General features: G+C 42.8%; 1 protein-coding gene across 1 annotated transcript in view; it reads right to left on the bottom strand.

Moving 5' to 3' along the window:
* PPP4R1 (protein phosphatase 4 regulatory subunit 1) overlaps nucleotides 1-25,165 on the bottom strand; it is a 61,661-nt gene that overhangs the window by 11,580 nt on the left and 24,916 nt on the right. The window contains exons 7-15 of the mRNA XM_079717142.1: nucleotides 23,996-24,103; nucleotides 23,802-23,867; nucleotides 22,746-22,904; nucleotides 22,273-22,400; nucleotides 14,378-14,889; nucleotides 9,145-9,299; nucleotides 7,707-7,802; nucleotides 5,779-5,964; nucleotides 3,817-3,978 (exon numbers count right to left, since the gene is read on the bottom strand). Coding sequence (XP_079573268.1) covers nucleotides 3,817-3,978; nucleotides 5,779-5,964; nucleotides 7,707-7,802; nucleotides 9,145-9,299; nucleotides 14,378-14,889; nucleotides 22,273-22,400; nucleotides 22,746-22,904; nucleotides 23,802-23,867; nucleotides 23,996-24,103 — 1,572 coding nt within the window. The remainder of the gene's footprint in view (nucleotides 1-3,816; nucleotides 3,979-5,778; nucleotides 5,965-7,706; nucleotides 7,803-9,144; nucleotides 9,300-14,377; nucleotides 14,890-22,272; nucleotides 22,401-22,745; nucleotides 22,905-23,801; nucleotides 23,868-23,995; nucleotides 24,104-25,165) is intronic.

Below are 25,165 nucleotides of genomic sequence, written 5' to 3'. Positions count from 1 at the left end.
CCCTGATACCAAAACCAGACAAAGATGTCACAAAGAAAGAAAACTACAGGCCAATATCACTGATGAACATAGACGCAAAAATCCTCAACAAAATACTAGCAAACAGAATCCAACAGCACATTAAAAGGATCATACACTATGATCAAGTGGGGTTTATCCCAGGAATGCAAGGATTCTTCAATATACGCAAATCAATCAACGTGATACACCATATTAACAAATTGAAGGAGAAAAACCATATGATCATCTCAATAGATGCAGAGAAAGCTTTCGACAAAATTCAACACCCATTTATGATAAAAACCCTCCAGAAAGTAGGCATAGAGGGAACTTTCCTCAACATAATAAAGGCCATATATGACCAACCCACAGCCAACATCATTTTCAATGGTGAAAAACTGAAACCATTTCCACTAAGATCAGGAACAAGACAAGGTTGCCCACTCTCACCACTATCATTCAACATAGTTTTGGAAGTTTTAGCCACAGCAATCAGAGAAGAAAAAGAAATAAAAGGAATCCAAATCAGAAAAGAGGAAGTAAAGCTGTCACTGTTTGCAGATGACATAATACTATACATAGAGAATCCTAAAGATGCTACCAGAAAACTACTAGAGCTAATCAATCAATTTGGTAAAGTAGCAGGATACAAAATTAATGCACAGAAGTATCTTGCATTCCTATACACTAATGATGAAAAATCTGAAAGTGTAACTAAGAAAACACTCCCAGTTACCACTGCAACCAAAAGAATAAAATATCTAGGAATAAACCTACCTAAGGAGACAGAAGACCTGTATGCAGAAAACTATAAGACACTGATGAAAGAAATTTAAAATGATACAAATAGATGGAGAGATATACCATGTTCTTGGACTGGAAGAATCAACATTGTGAAAATGACTCTACTACCCAAAGCAATCTACAGATTCAATGCAATCCCTATCAAACTACCACTGGCATTTTTCACAGAACTAGAAAAAAAAATTTCACAATTTGTATGGAAACACAAAAGACCCCGAATAGCCAAAGCAATCTTGAGAAAGAAAAACAGAGCTCGAGGAATCAGGCTCCCTGACTTCAGACTATACTACAAAGCTACAGTAATCAAGACAGTATGGTACTGGCACAAAAACAAAAATATAGATCAATGGAACAGGATAGAAAGCCCAGAGATAAACCCACGCACATATGGTCACCTTGTCTTTGATAAAGGAGGCAAGAATATACAGTGGAGAAAAAGACAGCCTCTTCAATAAGTGCTGCTGGGAAAACTGAACAGCTACACGTAAAAGAATGAAATTAGAACACTCCCTAACACCATACACAAAAATAAACTCAAAATGGATTAAAGACCTAAATGTAAGGCCAGACACCATCAAACTCTTAGAGGAAAACACAGGCAGAACACTCTATGACATAAATCACAGCAAGATCCTTTTTGACCCACCTCCTAGAGAAATGGAAATAAAAACAAAAATAAACAAATGGGACCTAATGAAACTTAAAAGCTTTTGCACAGCAAAGGAAAACATAAACAAGGCAAAAAGACAACCCTCAGAATGGGAGAAAATATTTGCAAATGAAGCAACTGACAAAGGAATAATCTCCAAAACATACAAGCAACTCATGCAGCTCAATATCAAAAAAACAAACAACCCAATCCAAAAATGGGCAGAAGACCTAAACAGACATTTTTCCAAAGAAGATATACAGATTGCCAACAAACACATGAAAGAATGCTCAACATCATTAATCAGTAGAGAAATGCAAATCAAAACTACAATGAGATATCATCTCACACCGGTCAGAATGGCCACTATCAAAAAATCTACAAACAATAAATGCTGGAGAGGGTGTGGAGAAAAGGGAATCCTCTTGCACGGTTGGTGGGAATGTAAAGTGATACAGCCACTATAGAGAACAGTATGGTGGTTCCTTCAAAAACTAAAAATAGAACTACCATACGAGCCAGCAATCCCACTACTGGGCATACACCCTGAGAAAACAATAATTCAAGAAGAGTCATGTATCAAAATGTTCATTGCAGCTCTTTTTACAATAGCCAGGACCTGGAAGCAACCTAAGTGTCCATCAACAGATGAATGGATAAAGAAGATGTGGCACATATATACAATGGACTATTACTCAGCCATAAAAAGGAACAAAACTGAGTTATTTGTAATGAGGTGGATGGACCTAGAGACTGTCATACAGAGTGAAGTAAGTCAGAAAGAGAAAGACAAATACTGTATGCTGACACATATATATGGAATCTAAAAAAAAAAAAAAAGAAAGAAAAAATAATGATCAGAAGAACCCAGGGGCAAGATGGGAATAAAGATGCAGACCTACTAGAGAATGGACTTGAGGATACAGGGAGGGGGAAGGGTAAGCTGTGACAAAGTGAGAGAGTGGCATGGACATATATACACTATCAAACGTAAAACAGATAGTTAGTGGGAAGCAGCCACATAGCACAGGGAGATCAGCTCCATGCTTTGTGACCACCTAGAGGGGTGGGATAGGGAGGGTGGGAGGGAGGGAGATGCAAGAGGGAAGAGATATGGGGACATATGTATATGTATAAACTGATTCACTCTGTTATAAAGCAGAAACTAACACACCATTGTAAAGCAATTATACTCCAATAAAGATGTTAAAAAACAAAGAAACAAAAAAACCCGACAGAAATCGATTATATTACACGGAATAAAAAAGTAATTCTAGAGTCCACACTGATACTAAAAAAAACTTCCAAAAAGGCAGAGGAAGAGAAGGGAAAGGTTATCTTTACAGGAGATACTAACTAGTAAACACAGAAGGAATTACAAAGAACAGAAAATTAGTATTTTACAACTCACACAGTAACAAGTGATTCAGGCAAGAACCAGGTACAGATGCAGAAATGCAAAAGCACTGTGTGAAGGACTCAGGGAGACAGCTGTTCAGAGTTTGAAAGAATCGCCCACTGAGGAGTCAATAACCTCGATAGAAAAGTGAGCTGACCCACGGCCAAGGGACCGGACTCAGCATCACCAGGGACCCAAGAGCCAACATCGTGTTACCCCTGACGCAACCCATTCAGAAAAACACCCAGGGACCTAGGTAGAGAGGTGATACTCTTGGCAGACAACACCTGTTTAACCTGAATCTAACTGTGTGACAGCGCTCAAGCAATTTCAAATTGGGGGGCATTCTCCAAAACCACTGGCTTGGCCCCTTCAAAAAGGTCCATGACATTACAGGTGAAAAGTCAGGGAAACTGTCCTAGATTTAAGAGGACTAAAGAAACGTGATATTTAAATTCTGTGTGCAATTCCCCACTGGATTCTGAGTTGAGGGGACATTATTGGGACAATCAGAGCAATTTCAATTATGATACTTCTGCACCTCAAACTTTACGACTACAATAGTTCTCCGGGATAAAACAATTTGTAAAGTCAGCGCTGCTCCTGTCAGAGACCAGAGATCCACATCAGAGGGGTGAGGACACACCACAGAAGGCTTAATGTCCATGTAATTTCCTACATGTTAGTTCAGTAATTATGAGAAAAAAGGTACAAATGTTTTTAACTATGATCTAATGTCATTTAAAAATGAAATTTAGCATAATTTTTAAATTAAACACTGAAGTGACACTAGCAAAATTGATCAGAAGGGGACTATTTTTTAACCACATGGTACCATCAAACTCATGGCTACATTTGTTACATAGAACATACAGAAACCTATCTTGATGGCAGCATAAAGTCAAAATTTTAACTCTACAGTAGAATTTTAGTGTGTTTTTATACAAAAGAAGTTAAAAATTACCTTCAGAAAATCATGCAAGTGTTTAAGGACACCTATCCTGACTTCATCGAGGTCTTTTAAAAATCCATTAAAAATTGGAACCAGATCTGCAGCTGTCAACTGATCTCCAAGGATGACTGCAAGTTCGTGGATGGAGAAGGCTAAGGTCCTTCGAACTTTCCACTGCAGAAATAAAGACAACTGCGTGAGTAAGCTGATCACAAAGTCTTGGTACTTTAACTTTTGCACAATGCATGAAGGTTAATTTATTATATCTGAATGTTATTAATCTCAAGTTAAATCAGAATAAAATAGTAATAATAGATACCAAGTTTTAAATGCCTACTTTCTATCAAAAACTGGCAGAAAAATGCAAAATCCCTGCACAGTATATATTACCTCCCTTTCACTTAGGAAGGAAAAAAATGCTTGGAGATCACTGGTGGTGAAGCCAGTGTAGCTCTTGGAGCACTGGATGCCCAAGTTCCTGGCGTCCCACACAGATCGAAGGCTGGCTGGTGTGCCTCTCCCTGCACTGTGCCCCTCCCGACTCTGCACAGACTACCCTGGATTAAAAACAACCACAAAACTCGTTTTAAAGAACTGGCAATTAAAGAGACACAAGATTGGGCTTCCCTGGTGGCACAGTGGTTGAGAGTCCGCCTGCCAATGCAGGGGACACGGGCTTGTGCCCCGGTCCGGGAAGATCCCACATGCCGCAGAGCGGCTGGGCCTGTGAGCCATGGCTGCTGAGCCTGCGCGTCCGGAGCCTGTGCTCCGCTACGGGAGAGGCCACAACAGTGAGAGGCCCGCATACTGCAAAAAAAAAAAAAAAAAAAAAAAAGAGAGACAAGATTGGGAAAATCTCTTGCGGGCAGCCCTGGAAAAGAACACCGGAACAGAAATGCGCTCCATTTACAGGAAACTTTATATGTCAAAAACATCTTTTTCTTCATGTGGCCTTAATTTTAAAAATTTTACTTTGTTATTTAGTTTAAAGCTTTACCTGCTGAGAAGCTGTTTAGAACAAAGGCTTTATCCCCGCCCCCAAACACAAGAACCTGTTCTTGAGATAAAATGCTGTACCCATGTTCAATGTATCAAATGGAAGAAGGCAGGATGTTCGGATAAGCCCTGCCCATCCAGAGCCGCCCCCATCACCAGCAGCTCCGAGAGTCCACAGAATAAAGGTGGAAAGCCGCTCACAGAGAGGGTGAAACACTCACTGGTCACTGGCCATGTGTCCCACGCCCAGTTCCACCCCTGAGGGCTGAGCAGGGATCAGCTTCTCCAGAGGTCGGAGGAGGGACTTAAACTATGTTCCCAAAGGGACTCTCGACTTCCAACTTGCCGAGTCAACTGAGACACCGAGGGATAACCATTCACAACTCAGTATAAATTAGTCTCAGCAGATGCCTTCGAATAACTGAGAGATGATGGTCGCTGAAGGAAAAGGGACTTGGGTGTATGGAAGCCAGACCCAAGGACGGGGGGATGAAGTCGGCAAAGCCTGGGAAAATAGCCACAAAAAGCCACAAACGACCAAGGGTCAATGTTTCCCATTTCTTGTTTCTCAAACGGGTGGTGGTGGTGAGCACACGTGTGCACAAACGGGCACGCACATACCCATCAACTTTCTCCCACCCACACTGCGCTGCCTGCCGGGCCCAGACCTTGGCAGCGCTAACACGACTGCAGTTCTGCTAAGGTTGAAAAATATCAGGGAGGAAGCATGTATAACACTGTTTCTGGGGTAAAATGAAACCCTATATTCTCAAGAACTCATCTGCATGTAAACTTTAGACAACAGCACCTTTGAGTTAGGAACCTCAGCAGGTCAAACGGGAAGTTAATTCTAGCACTTCAGACAAAAAAGAGGAGAGGCTGCTCAGGTGGAGGGAGGAGCCTGGACCCACGGGGGAGTGCTCTGGTGTCACCGGCAAGCTCTCTGCACGCGAGGCAACGTGCACAGGGCCCCCGCACCTGCATGTCGGAGGCCAGCGTCTCGTAGGTCTCGCGCAGGCAGTGCCAGTTCTGCCGGCCGAGCGTCAGTGCCACACCCGGCAGGCTGTATGCGCAGTGCTTGGCGATCTCCGTGTCCACTGTCTGCGCCCGGGAGGGGTCGGTCATGGAGAGATACTGATCCAGCAGGGCCTGGGGCACAACGTCCTAACCAAGAGAGAGTGCAGACTTTGTAAATTAGGCACACTTGCACCTCATATAGTAGTGAAAAACCAATCTCCAAGTTTCAGGTTTCCAATAACTGAAAAGAGATAAGAAAACACGCTAAGGGAGATACATGTATAAATGAATAAAAGCAGCTTCAAGAAGGAAAACAACAAACAAGATCTTAAAACAGAAAACAGCTTGGAGGATGATGAGAGCTGCTTACTAAATTTAAGAGATACATTAAAAATAAGATCAGCACCTTTCAGTGTTGGCAGAGATTACAGAGTCTGGGGTAACCTACTGAATGAGGCTAACCTAGTGGATGAGGCTAACCTAGCAGGTGAGGCTAAGCAGGCCCTCTTCTGCACTGTCACCAACAAGGATCTTAAAACGACAACAACAACCGCCTTTGGATGGAAATTTAGCCATTATCTATAGAAACTTAAAGTGCACATACCTCTAACCACTTGTATAAATGCGAGGACAAGAAGAACATATCTACGATCTTGCTTATGTATGTGAAATATAGCTTTGGAAGGAGCTACAAAATAAAGATAAAACTGGCTGCTTTGGGGGAAAAGCAAAGTGGGTGCTGGAGGAGAAAAGCTGAGAAGGAAGCTGAATTCTGAACTTTGTAAACGTATTATCTATTTTTAAAAAATAAATTAAAATGGAAATTCATTAAAGGAATGAGACAATCTGTATGCACTGGCTTGAAAAAGCATGTTTTAAAACACTATGGGGGCTTCCCTGGTGGCGCAGTGGTTGGGAGTCCGCCTGCTGGTGCAGGGGGCACGGGTTCGTGCCCCGGTCCGGGAGGATCCCACGTGCCGCGGAGCGGCTGGGCCCGTGAGCCATGGCCGCTGAGCCTGCGTGTCCAAAGCCTGTGCTCCGCAACGGGAGAGGCCACAATAGTGAGAGGCCCGCGTACCGAAAAAAAAAAAACAAAAAAACCCCACTATGAATACCAACTCCATTTTTAATAAATAGAACAAACAAAAACAAAGGACTCACCCCCCTTTGACCTAGGCAATCTACTTATAATAATGCACAGACAGTCCCAGGAGCAAAGCACAGACATGATCACGATGAATGTGGCTTTACTTGTAATATCACAGCACACCTACATCTGGACGCCCGTCCCAGCCCTGCTCACGCGGGGCCGCGTGGGTGCTGTGCTGGGGCGGCGCGGGGGGGAGTCTGTGCTCCTGTGCAAAGAGCTCCAAGACACGACTCTTTAAAAAAGAAAAGAAAAAAGAAAGACAGGCACCACCACATTCCAACGACCCCACATGTAAAGCCTCCGATTCGAGTCACCCTGCCAGCCGACAGCACTTTACAGTGGCTCTGGGCCATACTCCCACGTTCTCCTCTCTGAAGTCAAGCTCTACCTTACAATCCTTGGCAACTCAGGCATGAAGACCCAGGCATGACGGCCTAGCTCTATCTGTCTTTGAAAGACAAAGGTGCACGCCGACGCGCTGGCGTGTCCGCCTAGGTGCGCTGAGGAAATACAAGAGGACCCATGGTCGTGGTCACCCTGGAGGGGAAGGGGTCACGGGTGTGAGAAGAGGAAGATTTCTGCTTGTATTTTACTCGACCGCTTGAATTTTCTTATCAGAAGTATGATATATCAGCCCTCATTTTCAAAACATTATCAGAAGGGCCAAATTTGGTGAGAAACGGGTTTAAAAGTGGACTTAACAACACCCACACAAAGTAAAGAGTTTTGGGTCACCTACCTGCACTTTAGCTCTCCTTTCCTCATCGGGGCTAAAACCACCACTGGTGCCCGAGTCTGAATCATCATGAATGTAGCGAAGGGTGGACTCCATATTCTGTCGGGAGAGAACGGCCACTTAAAGAACTGTCCTGTCTGCGAGTTCCCTTCATTTAAACTATCTTACTAAGTTACTCACCTTTCAAGGCCACCAAAAGATAAGAATACGTACAAATTCTTCATGCTCTTAAACATTTATAAACAGACCTAAGACCTCATAAGAATTCCCCTGCCTTAAATCAAGCTTTCAGAATAGGTTGCTAAATGTATGAAAATAAATTCCAGAACAAATGTAATTAAAAAGTAAATTTAGAAGTAATTTTGAAAAGGTCCCAATATCTAAAATTAGCTATCAATAAAACAGTATTTAGAGGGGGCTTCAGGCAACTGTTGTATGGTATGTCATACAGTCTTTCGTCTACTATTTCTATTCCTGGCTATTTCTAATTTCACAAATACATTGGGCTGGCCCAAAAGTTCATTCGGGGTTGTCATGTGATGTTACAGGAAAACCCGAACCAACTTTCTGGCTGACCCAATACTTTTTTAACAGCTCCCGCCAACCCCAAAATGAAAACAAAACACCTTCTAAAACTCAGATAAAGTACTGAAATCTCCGATGATGCTAAGTGGTCAGGGTTGCATTCTGAAGCCCTGGTTTTATGCAAGATTTCTAACTATACCGGGTGTCATCTAACAGAAAACAAGCCAGGAATCCACTGGGGCCCTGGGACCCCCGTGCCCCCATGCGTATGAGGCCCCCCTCCCTGAGCTCAGCGTCCAGGCCGCTCTGACCCGAGACCACCTGCCTCTGGCCACCAGCATGTGTTCCTTCTCCCGCCGACACACACAAGGGATGAGAACTACTGACACCGCGTGGTGCTGGCTTGGTGGGGGGTCGGGGGGCTCGGGAAGGACGGTGCAGGACACAGGCAGGCGGGCTGGTCACAGTACCCACCCGCACACTCCAGGGTCCAGATAATCCCGCAACACGGCCTCAAGTCCCGATCTTCCGCTCAGAATACTGTGCTGCTCGCTGCAGTGAAATGGTCCCATCAGAAACAAAGCACCCCTCCAAAAAGAAAAGGGAAGAGTTAATTACTCTTGATAAAGGGCTTTGTCTCCAGTAAGATTATTTCACTGCAGTGAGCCACACCCACACTGAAGCTGCGGAGTGGTCATGTAGACAGTCCCGGGGCTGACTATTAACTCCAAGCTCTGGACATGACACTCATGTCACAGAGACAGGACGTGGTGACGATGACTTTTACTTTAGGCAGAAGGGAGACGGAGAAACCAGCGACAGGACGTGGTAACTGGGCCGTGACGAGCACCATGGCCGCCCCGCGAACGGTGCCGGGGCCACCCGGCTCACTGTGCACACCCTGCGGAGCCCTCACCTCGACGGCCTCGCTCGTCAAAGGCCCGGTGGTGCCGTGGTCAAGTCTGCAGCCAGGGAGCTCATCCTGCGGGGCCCTCCGGGCGGCCTCGCTGGCCTCGTCGCAGGCGTCCAGGCTGGAGGCGCGCAGGGCGGCGGCCAGCACGTCCACCTGTGCTGTGGGCGGAACGACAGGGCTGTGAGCATGGGGCCGCGGGTGCCCGGGCTCTCCCTGCGCAGGGTTATGGGATCAATGAGACGCAGTGCTTTTGGGACACTGCCATCGAAAAGCTGGAAAAAACCTCTACTGTGGTCAATCATTAGTTCTCTGAGGGAAAAAGTAGAAAACTAATATGCTTTCATGAGATTAAAAATGTTTACCCACTACTGTACATTATTCTGCGTTAGTATGAAAAGAGAGATGCTATCTAGTCAATTTCAGGGTCAGTGAACTATGTTTTGGGAACACATGAGCGGGACTGGCGAGGCTTACTTACTAAGCTATATTAGCAGGAGAGCAGTCACACAGACCCTGCCAACATAAAACAATGGGAATTACAAAGATTTCTGTGGCAGTTACATTTAAACATCTCATATCTCATTCCTGTTTATTTTACTTTTCTCTAATTCTTTTTGAAAGTGAAATTAGTGACTTGTCCCAAACACAGGGATCCCAAACAAGCACTGTCTCACTCGCAGGAAACCAAAATGACAGATAACCCAAGCAGCAGCCCTGAAGTCTGGCAAATAGCACTGTCTACGTTTTGAGTTACATCTTCTTTATAAAAGTCATTCAAAGTGAAGATAAAGCATTCTTCCTTCCCCCCAAAATAAATGAAGAATTTAGCAAAAAGAAATTGTTTAGCATTACTTCAAGTAACAATCCACCTGGATGCTCAAAATATAGGAATTTATAAAGTTTACCTGCAAATTTATTTAGTACAAAGATTAGAAAGTGTGCTCCCACTCTACTTAAAGATTATTAAAAAGCAATCAGTATTTTATTAAGATAACCTATTACTATGCTATAGCATTTATAAAATTCTAGTTAAGTATACAAGGTACCCAGCAAGACAGACACAAGAAACATACAGGATGATAACCTAACTGAATAGATTAAACTGAAGGTGTCTAATCATGAAAAGTTACTCACAGAAAGCATCCTCATTCTTTTGGGAATTCCAGCTGCAATTTGTACTAATCCTTTACTCACTTCAGCTCCCCTTTTAGAATCCTCCAAATTTCCACAATGAAATCACAACAGAACTAAAGGAGGCCGATGGCCCGGAACATGCTTTCTGCCCCCGTAGACGCAGGCGGGGGGTGTGAGGGTGGGCTTCCTCATGCATCACGACCTGTTCCTGGGAAGCCTTTCACAGAACACGCCTCACACAGGCCACCAACCTGAGTAAACGACAGCCTCCTCCTTGTCTATGTTACTCTGTACCTTTAGGTTTGTATGTTCACAAAAGTTTCAGTGCGTCACACTGAGGTTACCTCCTTCAAAAGACTGGTACAAAGGTCACGAGGACGACCTCATGCCCACTCACGGAGAGCCCGTGGCCCCGGAGAACCCAGGCTTGCCTGAGACTCAGCGGATGGCTCACCACGACCAGCGGAAGGAAACTGAAGCACAGGCCTTCACCACGTCTGCGTTTTCCTCATGATGCGGGCGGAAACCCCAGGATCAGAGCCCACGCGGTCCCTGGTGACTCGCGCTCAGAATCGGGGACAGCCTGGAACCTGGAATTTCCTGCCCCCGCCCGAAGCGCTGGTCTGGCTGAGCTCACCCTTTCCATCTCTCTCGCACACCGTCCTGGAGGTTAGTCACAAGTTCCTAACAATTTCTTGCTTACAATCAACGAACAATATGATTTTTCAGACCACAACTGTCCAGTGGACCCAGTTATTCCACTGGCCCTAACGAAACTGGAGAGAGCTCTGCACTTGCTGGCCTGGCCAGCTTCCCCTCTGCAGTCTGTGAACTGGCCACGGCCAATCAAACCGGCACCGGTCACTATTCAGCCGTGGCTCAATCCTGAATCAGCCTGGTGATGCCACACGCCAGGGAGTTTGGAAAAGGGGCTCTCTTACACCTTCTTCCCATTTTACTACCTCCCTTTCTGTCCTTCCACATAGGATCTACTTCTGTTCCACAGCTGAGAAAGGGCCTTCTTTTTCTGACAGGAACATCTCATTCTAGTTCCTGGAAACACTTAAGTTTTTTGATTAGAGACCCACAAAGAAAAAAAAAATTATCTATCAATGCTTCAAAGAAGGTAAGAGTTAAATTGCTAAGACTGTGAAGCAAAGGCTGCCTTAGAGGAAAAAAATCCCAACTCTTGCTCTTGTGTCCCATGACATTCCCACCAAACAGCATGGAAAAGAACAAGGGACCCAGTGGCTCGTGAAAGCAGAAACTCGACTCTGAGGGTCCACCTCACCCTGACGTTCCCCTGCCCCCAGTCAAGAATACACACACGCAACATAACTAGTTGAGTCCCTGGCCAGAACTTAGTTTCCAATTTGGGGTTAATTCTGCCTTTCAAAAAGATAGACATTCTCTGACAGACTGTCCACAACCGCAGACTAGAAAAGAAAAAGCACCCACAGTTAAGGTACACCCTTCAAAAACCTAAAACACCTTCTAATAGTATAAAAAGTCAGAAATAGTTACTACAATTAACACGGGTTTAATATGCCCTCATATGCTCGGGAATTCTGCAGCCGAAGCCCTCCTGCCCCCAACCCTGCCCACCAATGTTTTGCTGCAGAACATCTGACACAGGCAGTTTACACACTAAGTGTCTCACCCTCTGTGCTCTCTGAGGCTGGGATTTCTGTCTGGTCTGCTGCTGGTATATATTCACTGCCTGGAAGAGTAGCTGGCACATAATAGGTGCTCGATAAGTGATGCTGGATGAATCAGTCAATCGATGAATATGTTACAAAAGTATCAACATTATGGACAGAAAGAACAACATGACAAATTTAAATTGTAACAGGTGTAAGAGCTGAATTAGAAAGAGAACTGATCAAATCATAATATAGTATTACTACTAAAATCTCAATTGCAGCCTGTAAAGTTTAAGTCAAACAGTGTTAGTCACTTTCTGAAACACAAAGTCATATCCTGAAGCTCATATGTGTCCATGTAGGGCTTTTAAAAAAGCAAACTACGCATATTCCTTTTAGCTTATTTGTTAAAAAAAAAAAGCATTTAAAGTAGCTTATTCAATATTTCCATCAATATTTAGTAGGTATCTACTACGTGTCAAAGAACTGACTAGCAGGTGTGTACAGGGAGAGCTCCCAGAACAGGCCAAAGGCCAGTTAGGAATCTTTCTTCCACAAAGGTAAGGAGCGTACAAAAAAAACAAAACTTGAGGGGCTTCCCTGGTGGCGCAGTGGTTGAGAGTCCGCCTGCCGATGCAGGGGACACGGGTTCGTGCCCTGGTCCGGGAGGATCCCACATGCCGCGGAGCGGCTGGGTCCGTGAGCCATGGCTGCTGGGCCTGCACATCCAGAGCCTGTACTCCGCAGCGGGAGAGGCCACAACAGTGAGAGGCCCGCGTACAGCAAAAAACACAAACAAAACAAAACAAAAAACAAAAAAACAAAAAAACATAACTTAAGAGTTACTGAAGTTTGATCAACTGAATCAAACTTCAGTTGACAAATGATAAAATTTATTTCAACAAAAAGCAGAAACCTGTAAAGACAACATTTATCAAGAGCTGACCACCCCAAGATGTGCACATCTGAGGTGTAATTCTGTCTCCATCCTCCTCATCTGGGGTGGAAGGGAGAGGGCAAAGGCAAGAGATTCTGATGAAGATTCTAATTTGTCAAACAAAACCAAACCTCAGTATTTGCTACATCACCAGGTTGTCATAAAATGCAGAATTCTGGGCTCAAGGGGGTAAAAATCAAGGGCAGGAGCCACAATGAGGAACTAGCGAGAGCAGGAAAGCTGTGAGGTTTTCAGAGAAACTAATCCACCGCGAGGGATAGAAAATAGGACATTCTACGGAAAACACTCATAAGGAGGAGGAATGAACTACTGGTCCACGAATGGCGAGGATAAACTGCACACACAGACTCAAGAGAGGCTCACGGCGCCCGATACTATTCACAGCATTCTGGAAAAGGTGACTGTCTGCCAGTCAAATTAAAATAAATTTCAACCATCAAGGATACGAATTTGCCTTTAATCAAACAAATCATTTAGTTTTTCTCCAAGCATAAAATTACCACAGGAAGTCTTTAAAAATCATGATACGTTAAAGCCAAATAAAGATAACTGCTAATATCACCTCCACGGATGAAATTTCCAAGTTTAAACACAACAAGGTTTTGCGTGTTTTAGAAGGACACTGAAGGTTTCGCTTTGTCTGCTTTAAAAATAGGTATTTTGCTAACATTGAGCAAACTGACAGTTTAGAAATTTTAGCTTCTAGAATGAACAAGGAAAAAAAAATCCACAAAGTGATAAAGGATCTGAAGCCTTGCAGTTTGGGGATTTTTCAAAATTGTTTTTTGTTTTATGGTAACATTTCAGATTTCACTGGTTAGTGTGCTCAGTAGGAGCTCTGATGTCACTGGCATCAGGTTCCTGCCCCCAGACCGTAAACCACACCCTGGCCCCGGCAGGCAGAGTGGGGTGGCCTGGGACCTCATTCCCACACTCCTATTCCACTGAGCGAGAGCAACTTGTTGTTTTTACACACAACAACCTTCAAGGCTGCCGTTCACAATGGCAGAATCTAGGTGACACAAGTGTAACCCAATGGAACAAGGTCCCAACTGAGAAACAAAGACACAAGCAAGACCCTCGCAAACGCCCACAGCTCTTAAAACACCACGTTCCACAGGAAGATACGTATCTTTGTCCACTGCTAACAGACTATAGTCTTTCTGTAAAACACAGCACTGCATCTGCTGTTTATAAAAGGTTTATGAGATCCAGAGCAGAAGAGTTAAGGCAGGACTCAAGGGTTAAAATTGTAAAAACAGTGAGTGAGTGTGAACAAGTCAGAGAGCGATTTTTGAACCAACACATCTGTACATGCTACACTTAGGAACACAGTGACGGGCTCATCTGAAATTTATTTCCTAAAATTCAGACTAATCACATTTATCCAGACAAGAATACATGATGACAATGGTCAAAATAGATTTTTAAAAGGCAATTTTTCTGGGGAAAGAGTCAGGAAATAACATTTTTTATCAGAATAAAGAACTGACTCCCATACCTTTCACGTCGGGATCGTCAATGTGTGGCTCCAGGTTTTCTATCATCTCTTCCAGTTCCTTTCTGGTGGCCATGGTGATGTTTGCAGAAGCCGGGGCGGTGGCTTCAGGCATTCCCTCCAGCCCCTCGGGGCTGAGTTTGTTCCCAGAGCCGTGCTCCAGCTCCACATCTAGATCTATTTCGGGAAGAGGAGTCCTCCAGAAGTGGAAGGAGTTGTACAACTCCTGATCTAGGGGAGCTGAGTCCTGTGCACTGGCGCCCACCTCCAACCGACAGGCAGACCTGCAGGTGCCGGGCTTTTTATCATCCTCATGACTAGCTGCCTCCTGATTAGGCTCTGAGGACAAACGACAAGGTAATGAGCTGTCCCCTGGAGGCTTCCTAGGGCTTTCAGCACCGATGTCCGGGTCTGGCGCACCTTCCAGTTTGACACTGGAATTACAAACAGTGGGGTCTGTAGGAACATCCTCTGGCCTGATCTGTGCATCCTCTGGGACTTCTTCATCTCTGGTCCTTTTATTGTTTTATTTGGGAAAAAGAAAGTGAAAGTATAAAAATAATTACTGAAAAAAAAACAATGAAAGATACTACATAAAGCATTTAGACAAGTATTAAAAATGACAAAGTGGGGCTTCCCTGGTGGTGCAGTGGTTGGGAGTCCGCCTGCCGATGCAGGGGACGTGGGTTCGTGCCCCGGTCCGGGAGGATCCCACATGCCACGGAGCGACTGGGCCCGTGGGTCATGGCCGCTGGGCCTGTGCGTCCGGAGCCTGTGCTCCGCGGCGGTGAGAGGCCCGCGTACCGCAAAAAAAAAAAAAAAAAAAAGACAAAGTATCCATATAAATTCAGCAGTTTATTTATATTACTGATAATGCCTCCTTTTCCATCAGTTGTTCTGTGCTCAATGATGTAAACATCTGTTAAGTCTAGATATTAAAGTATTATGTAATAGTTGGAGGAGATAACATTTAAGAACCCCGGGATTCTATAATACCATGCTAATTTCAATAATAAAAAAAACTAAAAAGAAATAGTAGGAAGATAAATTCTCACAATGCATTCTAAGCTAAATACACCATAAAAATTATCTGATTTTTAGGATATGGTATTGCCACTGTGCTCCAATGACCTATCGAATTGCCACTGTGCTCCAATGACCTATCGAAAAGCTGAGAATTAAAACCTCCTTGCTTACACAGAAAAGAAAAAAAAAACCCTCTACACAGCATTAGAAAAGATCCTTATATACTATCTCGCAAAATACATTAAAGTCCACTTAAGTGTGAATAAAGTTATTTTTACTCCTTCCACACTTTCAGCTCTACTCCCCAAAGTTTCCCCCCTGCAGCAGTGACTTAATTGACAGAGAGGTGGTACAAGCCCCGGGGCCACAGCCCACGGGTCACCGCCATCCACCACCTACGCTGAGGCTCTACGGCCCCTCAGAGTTTATCTGACTCAATTACCCTTAACAAACGCGTGCTGAGTACCTACTAGGAGCCAGGGAGCGACACTGGTGGTGAGGGTTCCTATGTGAATGAGAGGCAGCTGCTGCTCCTGAGATTAGCATCAGAGGTAAACACTTCCCTCAGAGTGGTAAGGAGGGAGCAAGCACGCAGAGCCCGGAGGCAGAGGCGCCAGCTGCAAGGAAAGGCTTTCCAGGGAGTGACAGGAGCCGTGGGTGGAGCAACCAACACATGCTTACGCGGCTAAGGGAAAACCCGCACTCAGGCAGCATATGCAAAGGCAGGGGTGACAGGAGAGGTGCCACACCTTCAGGAAACGGTGATGAGTTTACGATGGCTCAGAGAGGGAACCGATGGAAAAGTGAAAAGTCGGCGGAGCCACCGAGCCCCACACTAAACACCTCCGGAACGTACCCTAGGTACAGGAGACAAGGCAGGGGTGAAGAGAGTTACATTTTGAGATGTGTTCTTTCAGAAAGGCCACCCGGAAGCAGGACAGGAAGCGGGCTGGAGGTGCGCCTGGCGGCAGGGACTGCAGCAGAGCAGGTGAAGAGAGGCAGGGATGCCCTTCTGAACAGGGTGGTGTGTCGGGGCTACAGAAGACGGAAACACACTCAAATGACGCCAACGCCAACACGACTGCTCACTTCCCGCTCGCGGGGCATGAGAAGCAAAGGGAGGAACCTGTGAAGATTTCCAGATTTCTGGCCCGAGCAACTGAACAGGTGCTGGTGGCACCGACTGCAAGTGAAAAACACCAGGGCAGTTTGAGGAGGGGGTTTCAGTCTGGGTGGGCTGAGTCGGGATCTACATGGAATTCCAGGTGGTGACGTCCCCGGGAAACTGGTCAGAGCCCAGACAGAATGGAGGGCACCTCAGAAGGACTGGCCTGCATATGTGTCATGACAGTCGTGCAGAGTGACAGAGAGCACGGCATTTCTCCTGTACAAGAGGATGCTTCAGACGAGCATTCTTCAGGCTCAGAGAAAAAGGTCAGAAGAGATGAAGAACTGAAAACACAGGAGACTGATGGAATCCCTGATAAAGCAATGTCTTTCTGAGAAGGAAGGCTAGGGGCTCGAGAACACAGGTGGACAGATTAAATGGGTGAGAGACAGCTCTTCTAAGAAACATGAAAGGGAAGTGAGGATGGATATGTAGGTAAATTTGTCAGGTGAGGGTGGGGTGCTCCCTTGAAACATGGGCCCTTAAATACACACAATGAGAGACATTAAACAGGAGGCTCACCCGGCCTGTGCCCTGGAAGGTGACGTTACCACCGATGTGATATCTCAGTTACAGAGCCACCATATGTACTCTCAGGAGATCACCAACTTCCCTGATTGCACTTTATCTCATAGTAATGTTCACACTGTTTTCAGAAACGAATTTTTTAAAAAACACGTGATTATTTAAAAAAATATTTTTTTAGACACAGATAAAAATATTTAATACTTCATCTGAAAACATACCACACAGTGATAGCATTTGAAATTCTGGTGTTTCTCCACCATGCTTATAATCATAAAATACATAACATGCACACATAAACTGCGAGAACTCGAGTCTCACCCAGCACTGGTGCTGCAGATTCCACGTTTACTCCTTATTCATAAAATGAGGGACTGGCCTCGATGTCTGTAGCATCCTTTCCCTCTCCAAAACAGTCCCGAAGCAAGTGCTCTTATGCAAAATAAGTGTCTTCTATATGTGTATGAATTACATGATATTTTCCAATCATGCCTTTATTAAAGATATTTTTTCTTTTGTTTTAAAACACGAGTGGGATAATGGGTAAAATTTGAATAAAATCTCTAGATGACAGTATTGTATCTGTGTTAATTTCTTAATTTTGGTAATTAGAGTCTGGTTATGTATTAGTATCTGTGTTTTGAGGAGTGAAATATTTAAGAAAGGTAAAAAGAATATCATGTCTAAAACTTATCTCAAAGAATTCAGAAAAAAATAATAATAAAGCAAGTATGGTTAAATGTTAACATTTGGAGAATCTGGAAGAAGTGTTTATGGGATTCTTTGGCTATTTTTACAGTTTTTCTGATATCATGCAAACTGAATTTTTAAAATTATAGTAGGGACTTCCCTGGTGGCGCAGTGGTTAAGAATCGGCCTGCCAGTGCAGGGGACACGGGTTCGAGCCCTGGTCCGGGAAGATGCCATATGCCGTGGAGCAATTAAGCCCGTGCGCCACAACTGCTAAGCCTGCACTCTCGAGCCCGCGAGCCACAACTACTGAAGCCCACGTGCCTAGAGCCCGCGCTCCGCATCAAAAGAAGCCACCGCAATGGGAAGCCCACGAACCATAACGAAGAGCAGCCCCTGCTCGTTGCAACTAGAGAAAGCCCACGCGCAGCAATGAAGACCCAACGCAGCCCAAAATAAATAAATAAATATTTTAAAATTAAAAAAATAATAATAAAAATTATAGTAACAGGACATTGTTTGGTGGTGGTGGGGAGCAAATGGCTGAAACTCAAGACTTCACTTGTTATCTGATGAATTTAAGAAACTTCCACTTAAAATTCACAAAAAGAACCCAATTAAAAGGCCATTTAGTATGGAAAACTATTCCAAGGGCCTGAAGTTCCTGGATCACTATCTCATCTTAGCATTAAAATTAAATTTTAATATTCTCAGCAGGAAAAACAAAGAGAATCACTGGCCAAGTCATTCTATTTGCCTTATGAAAAATTACTAGTTTGTCCCAAGTTCAAACTCCTTGTATGGTTTTAAAGAGACAAAAACATTTTCCCTCATATGAAATTCTGGGAAGTATTAAATTCTGTACAAATAAACCATCTGCTTCAAAATAAACCGTCAAAAATATAAATTCTCTAAATACGTTTTTTCCTGGAGCTGGGTAACAGTCAGTGCACAATCAAGCTGCTAAATGCCAGAATTCTGACATTCCTAACGGTCAGTCTGGCAAACGCTATCATACAAGCAAACGCTATACTGAGGAGAACGGAGGAGACTGAGGGCTCGCATGAGGAGCGGAGTAGCCCGGCTCCTCGCAGGTGTAGGGAACAAGTGCGGCAGAGTGTCAGCCAGAAACGCATATCCAAGAGAACCTATGCCTCCTCGGTGCCTAAGCTGAGAGTTAGTATCTTCAGAGACCTAGTGACTCAAGACTGTGGCCTAGGAAAGTGCCCTGGGAACATCTGGTCCCAGAACACTGCATCCTGAGATGAGAGCAGACACAGCCTCCATGTGCTGTGACTTCATAATGGAGTCTCAACATCAGTGAAATACTTCCAGATTTGTACCAGTAACAATTTTACTTACACATAGTTAGCTTTAAGCTAAACTGACAAAAACTAGCAAGAGCAGTGCAGTTACTTAAGGCTTCTGAGATAAAATCTATTATTTTCTAACAATAACTCATTCGACATTTATCATGTGCCGAGCGTGTGCCAGGCCTGGTGAAGGTGTCAGAATACACAAAGATAAAAACCAGGCTGCTACGCGGGGGGACCTGCAGTCCCCTGGATGTGTGCAAAATACACAACCAAGAGATACGACTAAAATTAGTGCTCATGTGCCAGTGCTATGAACAGCCAGGATGCAAAAGCTCTGAATTTCCTCCAAGATTCTTGGAGGTAGTTTGTCCAGACATTCTCTCTGTTAAATGAGGTGTGGATGAAACAGGATGTTGTCCCAGACAGAAAGAGGGAGAACCCAAAGAAGGCAGTGTATTCGGAGAGCGGTGTAATAGCTGGTTTAACTAAACCAGAAAAGAGGCTGCTCATTTCACGTAACTTAAAAGTGCAAATCTGAATGCTTAACTCTGCTTCTGGAAGCACAGCTTTTTTTTTTTTTTTTTTGCGGTACGCAGGCCTCTCACTGTTGTGGCCTCTCCGGTTGCGGAGCACAGGCTCCGGATGCGCAGGCTCAGCGGCCATGGCTCACGGGCCCAGCCGCTCCGCGGCATGTGGGATCCTCCTGGACCAGGGCACGAACCCGTGCCCCCTGCATCGGCAGGCGGACTCTCAACCACTGCGCCACCAGGGAAGCCCATGGAAGCACAGCTTTTATTAACACCTTCAAAGAAGTATGAACACCCTGATCCAGGGTGAGTGAGAGATAAACCTGGTATTTTATAAAGTCAGAGGTTTATAATCAATAAATGCTTCAAAGAGTATTAAGTGATGTTAAATGTTTCCAGGATCAGATGAAACACTACAAAAGAAATAAATGGTAGCGGAAATATATTGCCAAAAACTTGCTTATTTTGTGAGATGTTCGTTTGAGAAATCTGAATTCTAGGAAACTGAGAGGACCTCGAGAATGGGAACCAAGTCCTGGTTCATCTGTCTACAGTCGCTGGTTCATAGTAGGTGCTCAATTAATTTTTGCATAATCAACCAATCAGTCAACCTTAAATAACAAAACTAGATTTAAGACAGCTCAAAACAAAAGCCAGTGCAGTATTTAAGAGAGGGCAAATTAGTTAATGGCTCTGAGATTAATAATACCTAGGACTACACAACAGCTTTTACAATATTTAACAGAACTCCTTTCTCAGCCAGGAACTGTCTCCTCCCTCCCTTACATCATTAACACAATTCAATGAAGTCTAATAATATACTGAAAATCCAATGCTACAAATAGTGTTGACTTGACACTAAGACAGACCTCACTACAGTGGAAGAGGAGTTAAGGTTTGTAGCTAAAAGATAACTAACTGCCTTTAAATAGCTCTTCCAATAATGTCCTATACCGGCAGTTAGCAAAACTACCAGCCATGGTAGCCACACCAACTGTCTTTGTCAATAAAGTTTTACTGGAACACAGCTGAGCCCATGCATCATGGACCGTCTACGGCTGCTCCCACAAAGCAGGAGTTCTGACGGAGATCGAATATATTTACTGCGTGGTCTTTTACAGGAAGTTTGCTGACCCCGTCCTAATAATTCTCTGTAAATTTGTATTTTCACTTCCTAGACTCTCTCCAGATACAAAAATAAATAAAAGCCATGTGACAGTCTTCATACAATTAGTACCATTAGTGAAAGGGTAGCTGACTTTAAAACTGAAGAGCAGGTAACACCCCTCCCCCTCCACTTCATCACTCTGTCACATTCCCTACAGCAGCTATTTTCAAAAGAACTGACATGGGCTTCCCTGGTTGCACAGTGGTTGAGAGTCCGCCTGCAAATGCAGGGGACACGGGTTCGTGCCCCGGTCCGGGAAGATCCCACATGTCGCGGAGCGGCTAGGCCCATGAGCCATGGCCACTGAGCCTGCGCGTCCGGAGCCTGTGCTCCACAATGGGAGAGGCCACAACAGTGAGAGGCCTGCGTACCGCAAAAAAAAAAAAAAAAAAAAAAGAACTGACAGACTTTTCTTGCCAGGAAGACAGGTTTAGAGTGATTTTTCTTCCTTTACAAAAAACAGTACCTCAGGTTTGTTTGGCTATTCAGCAGGACAATAGGAGAACGGGCAAAAAGGTAAAACAAGGCAGCACAGAAGAAAGAAAGAAGTGCCAAATCAAAACACCAAGAAAGCAAATATCACAGTATCAAGACCTACAGAAGAAAATGTCCATTAGCATCATGACAAGGGAGGACAAAGCACTCTGGTAACTCAGGCATTACAGGCAGGGCTGTTTCAGAAACAGGCACTTAACTGAGCTCAAGTGCACACCTGTCAAAGTCTGTGCATTATTTCCCATGCACTAACTTAGGTCTGAACCGTTCTCCCCCTAAGGATATACTAAAATAAATTTTAAAAACTAAAACTCAATTAAATTTTTAATGCAAAAATAATTAAAAATAAAAATCAGAGATGTCCTCTTTAAGCTTTATTTGAAAATCTGGTTGCCTTATTAAATGCTCTTAAAAGTTGATATTCTAGTTAGTAAGTGCACTAATTTGGTGCTAATGATTAAAATACTTTCTCCCTCAATTGAGAGATTACAATCATTATTCCGTAAACAGAGAATCCAAGATCCACAATAAAATTAACTGACTAAAAAGGAAAATAATAGTAAGAAACTGACTATGTAGTAACACATATTCCTAAATTAGGTTTTACTCCTTATAAAACCAAACCCTTTAAGTTGTATAACCATTACTTTGTATATTCTAAATGTTAACAGATGGTTTACTAGGTAAATTATTTATTAAATAAACTTACACAAAAATTAGTATCAAATCTATCACTACAGCTTTCTATATGCCCAGCACCAAGCTAACTGTGTTACGTGTACCTTCATCTTCTCATTTAAATATGTAATTAACCAAAGAGATGTTTAACAAATGTATTTAAAATAAAACTCTATTAAAATATTTACCAATTTTTGTAATCAAGAGAAATAGTAAACTCCAAAAAGAACATTATAAAAATAGTGAAAATGAAAAAAATGCTCACAAGCAGTAAAACTGGAAAGCAAAGTTTTAAAAAATCATACCTATTTTTGTCTTCTACTGATGTATCTTCTGAGCTTTTGTTTTCTTCTTTAAAATACTGGCCTGAGCTAGATGGATTAGCAAAAGTAGATATGAAAGGTCCCAGAGACTGAAAAGCTGCTTGCCGAACCTAAGAAGAATAAAAGGACAGAATAAAACACCAATCCTTCTTCAGCGAGGATTTACAGTTCCCCATCAATTATTTTCTCCTTTTTACTTAAAAATTTTTTATCTTGGCTTGAATATTTAAACCATGAGAATGTGAATATGAGACCCTATAAAACATTTGCATGGAACAGAAATTTCATCCAGTTAAAAAAAAAAAAAAGTTAATATAGTAGTCTACTGTCTGCTCCTAAAAGTATTAGCAATAACATACCTTAAATGATAAATTATTTCTTAAATTATGAAATCAAAATCACATCTTCTGTAAAATGCATCCTTTTACAAAAATGATAATTAAACAAAACCTTACCCAACGTGAAGGATCACTGATCAAATTAATAAATAGTGCTGATAACTTAGTCCGTCGAATTTCTTGACATGTTGCACAAGAAACCGCCATGAAGCACTCAGCACAGGCCTTGCGGACTCCCCACACGTTATCGGAACAAAGCTGGAAAAACCTGGGCAGCTGTGCGAAGAGGATGGTGTTTCGTTAGGCAGACACACAGCAGGCTTCAGGGGTCACTTTTATTTCATTTTCTGCTTTCACAGCATTTAAAACATTAGATCTTCTTAATGAAATTTAGAAGACCCATTTAATATTAACACTTAGCAGTTTTAAATAAATCACACCCAATTCATTCCACTACTGACCATGGAAAATCAAAAATGCTCCCAACATGTACAGCTTAAATATTATCCAAGAGCTTGTACTTAAAGTTAATTATTCTGCATAACGGATGGTTTCAGAAACTCTTCAAGTACATTAACTTGTACATTAAGCATTTTTTATCCCAGGAACTAACCATTTAAAAATCACCTGCTGTAAATTTAATTTGTCACTAAAATACTTGAGGGTTGCAATAAAATTAAAGATTCATTTGAATAAATAAGAATTGATTTTATAGAAATGGGATTTAAAAAGGGATCAATGGTTCTTAACACATCTGCATTTTTAACAAACCGGCCTTAATAAAACACAATTCAAGTGCCCAGATTACAGCAATTTAAACTCTTAAAGTCATATTATCTTTCTGGTTTACATCCATGGAATTGTATTAGGTTGGTCCAAAAGTTCATTCAGGTTTTTCTGTAATATTACAGAAAACCCGAACGAACTTTTTGGCCAAGCCAATATTAATACACTTTGGGGGTAACTATGTATTTCAAACTTCACGTGCTACTTTGTAATGCACTACTTTCTCCTTAGTTGGTTTTTTTTTTTTTTTTTTTGCCGCACTGCTCAGCATGCAGAACTTCCCTGACCAAGGATCAAACCTGCGCCCCCGGCACTGGAAGCGTGGAGTCTTAACCAGTGGACCACCGGGCGAGTCCAGTCTCCTTAGTTAATTTCTGCAATACTTACCAACATTTCCTCAGTAGCTTGCTGGCCAACTACGCTGCAAATATCTCCAAAATTGGCAGCACAGACCTGACAACAAAAGCATCACTGACATTTCAAAATATTACAGCGTTCTTTAAAAATAATCTTTTAAATTTCACAGATCAATATGGTAACCACTACAACCATGTATTCTTAAACAACAACAACAAAAATACCTTTCGAACATGAAACATTCTGCAATCACAGCACATCTCACAAAACCTAGGGAGGATAAGACGCTCTGTGATGTCCTTCCCAACCATGGGAGCCATTTTGCACATTATCTAAAATAAATAAGAACAAACCACACTGAATATATCTTCAAACTAAGACTCTTCCAGTTTGCTAATTTATTAAAAGTATATAATTTAAGGAAGTATAAAATTATATGACATCATTATACTGCATACATCACAAAAAATTCATCTTATTTATCCAAGTTGAAGACAGAAAAACAGATGTTAACTACTACCATTAAAATCAACCGATAATTATTAAAGGTACAATAAACCCTGAGAAAATCCTAAAAATTGCATTTTTACCTAAAGTTTCAATCTTATTCATCATTTTGCCTAATAAATTTAAAATTTTTAAAAAAACCCTACATTTTCCCGATAAGAGAATAAATGGTGAGTTTTCAGAAGATTATCCACAAGAAGGATCTGGATTTAGTGTATCTGCATTGCTAAGAAAGGACTATACAGAGGCAGTCCTCATCTTGCAAAGTACCGTTTTCTCTGAAACTCACGCATGTGGGGACCACGTCCTTACTCTGCAAAGCCTGGGTTCCAAGGGAGACAAGGACACAGATCTGATATGCGTCACACATGATTCAGATAACAGTTTTGGGCAAAGTGAGGATGAACCTTTTGAAAACCAGCCCAACGCATTTAAATATCTGCCCCCATGCAGTTAGAATATAAAGAAATCTGACTGTCGTCATTTATCTATTACATCTACTCCTGGCTCATGCAAATATGACAAGAAGCAAAGGCATCTGGTTGGAAAGAAAAGAAAACTCTATTCATAAATGCATGACTGTCTACAGACCAAATCCCAAGGAATCTACAAAGAAGCCATTGGAACAAATAAGTGAGTTTAGGAAGTTTGCAGGACATATGACAGAATAAAAAAAACAAATGTACTTCTATAAATTAGCAACGAACAACTGAAAATGTTTAAAAACAGTATCATTCACAACAGTTTTTAAAAAACATGAAATCTAACAAAACACACACATGCTCTGTCTTCTGAAAACAACCAAACACTGATGAAATGAAGAAAAGACCTACATAAACGGAGATCTGCCCACGCACTGTTAGGCTGGCACCATCCCTATCAGAGCC

Source organism: Hyperoodon ampullatus, assembly GCF_949752795.1.
Source record: "Hyperoodon ampullatus genome assembly, chromosome: 13".
In the NCBI taxonomy this organism is placed as follows: domain Eukaryota; kingdom Metazoa; phylum Chordata; class Mammalia; order Artiodactyla; family Ziphiidae; genus Hyperoodon; species Hyperoodon ampullatus.
This window is presented reverse-complemented; position numbering and strand designations above follow the sequence as displayed.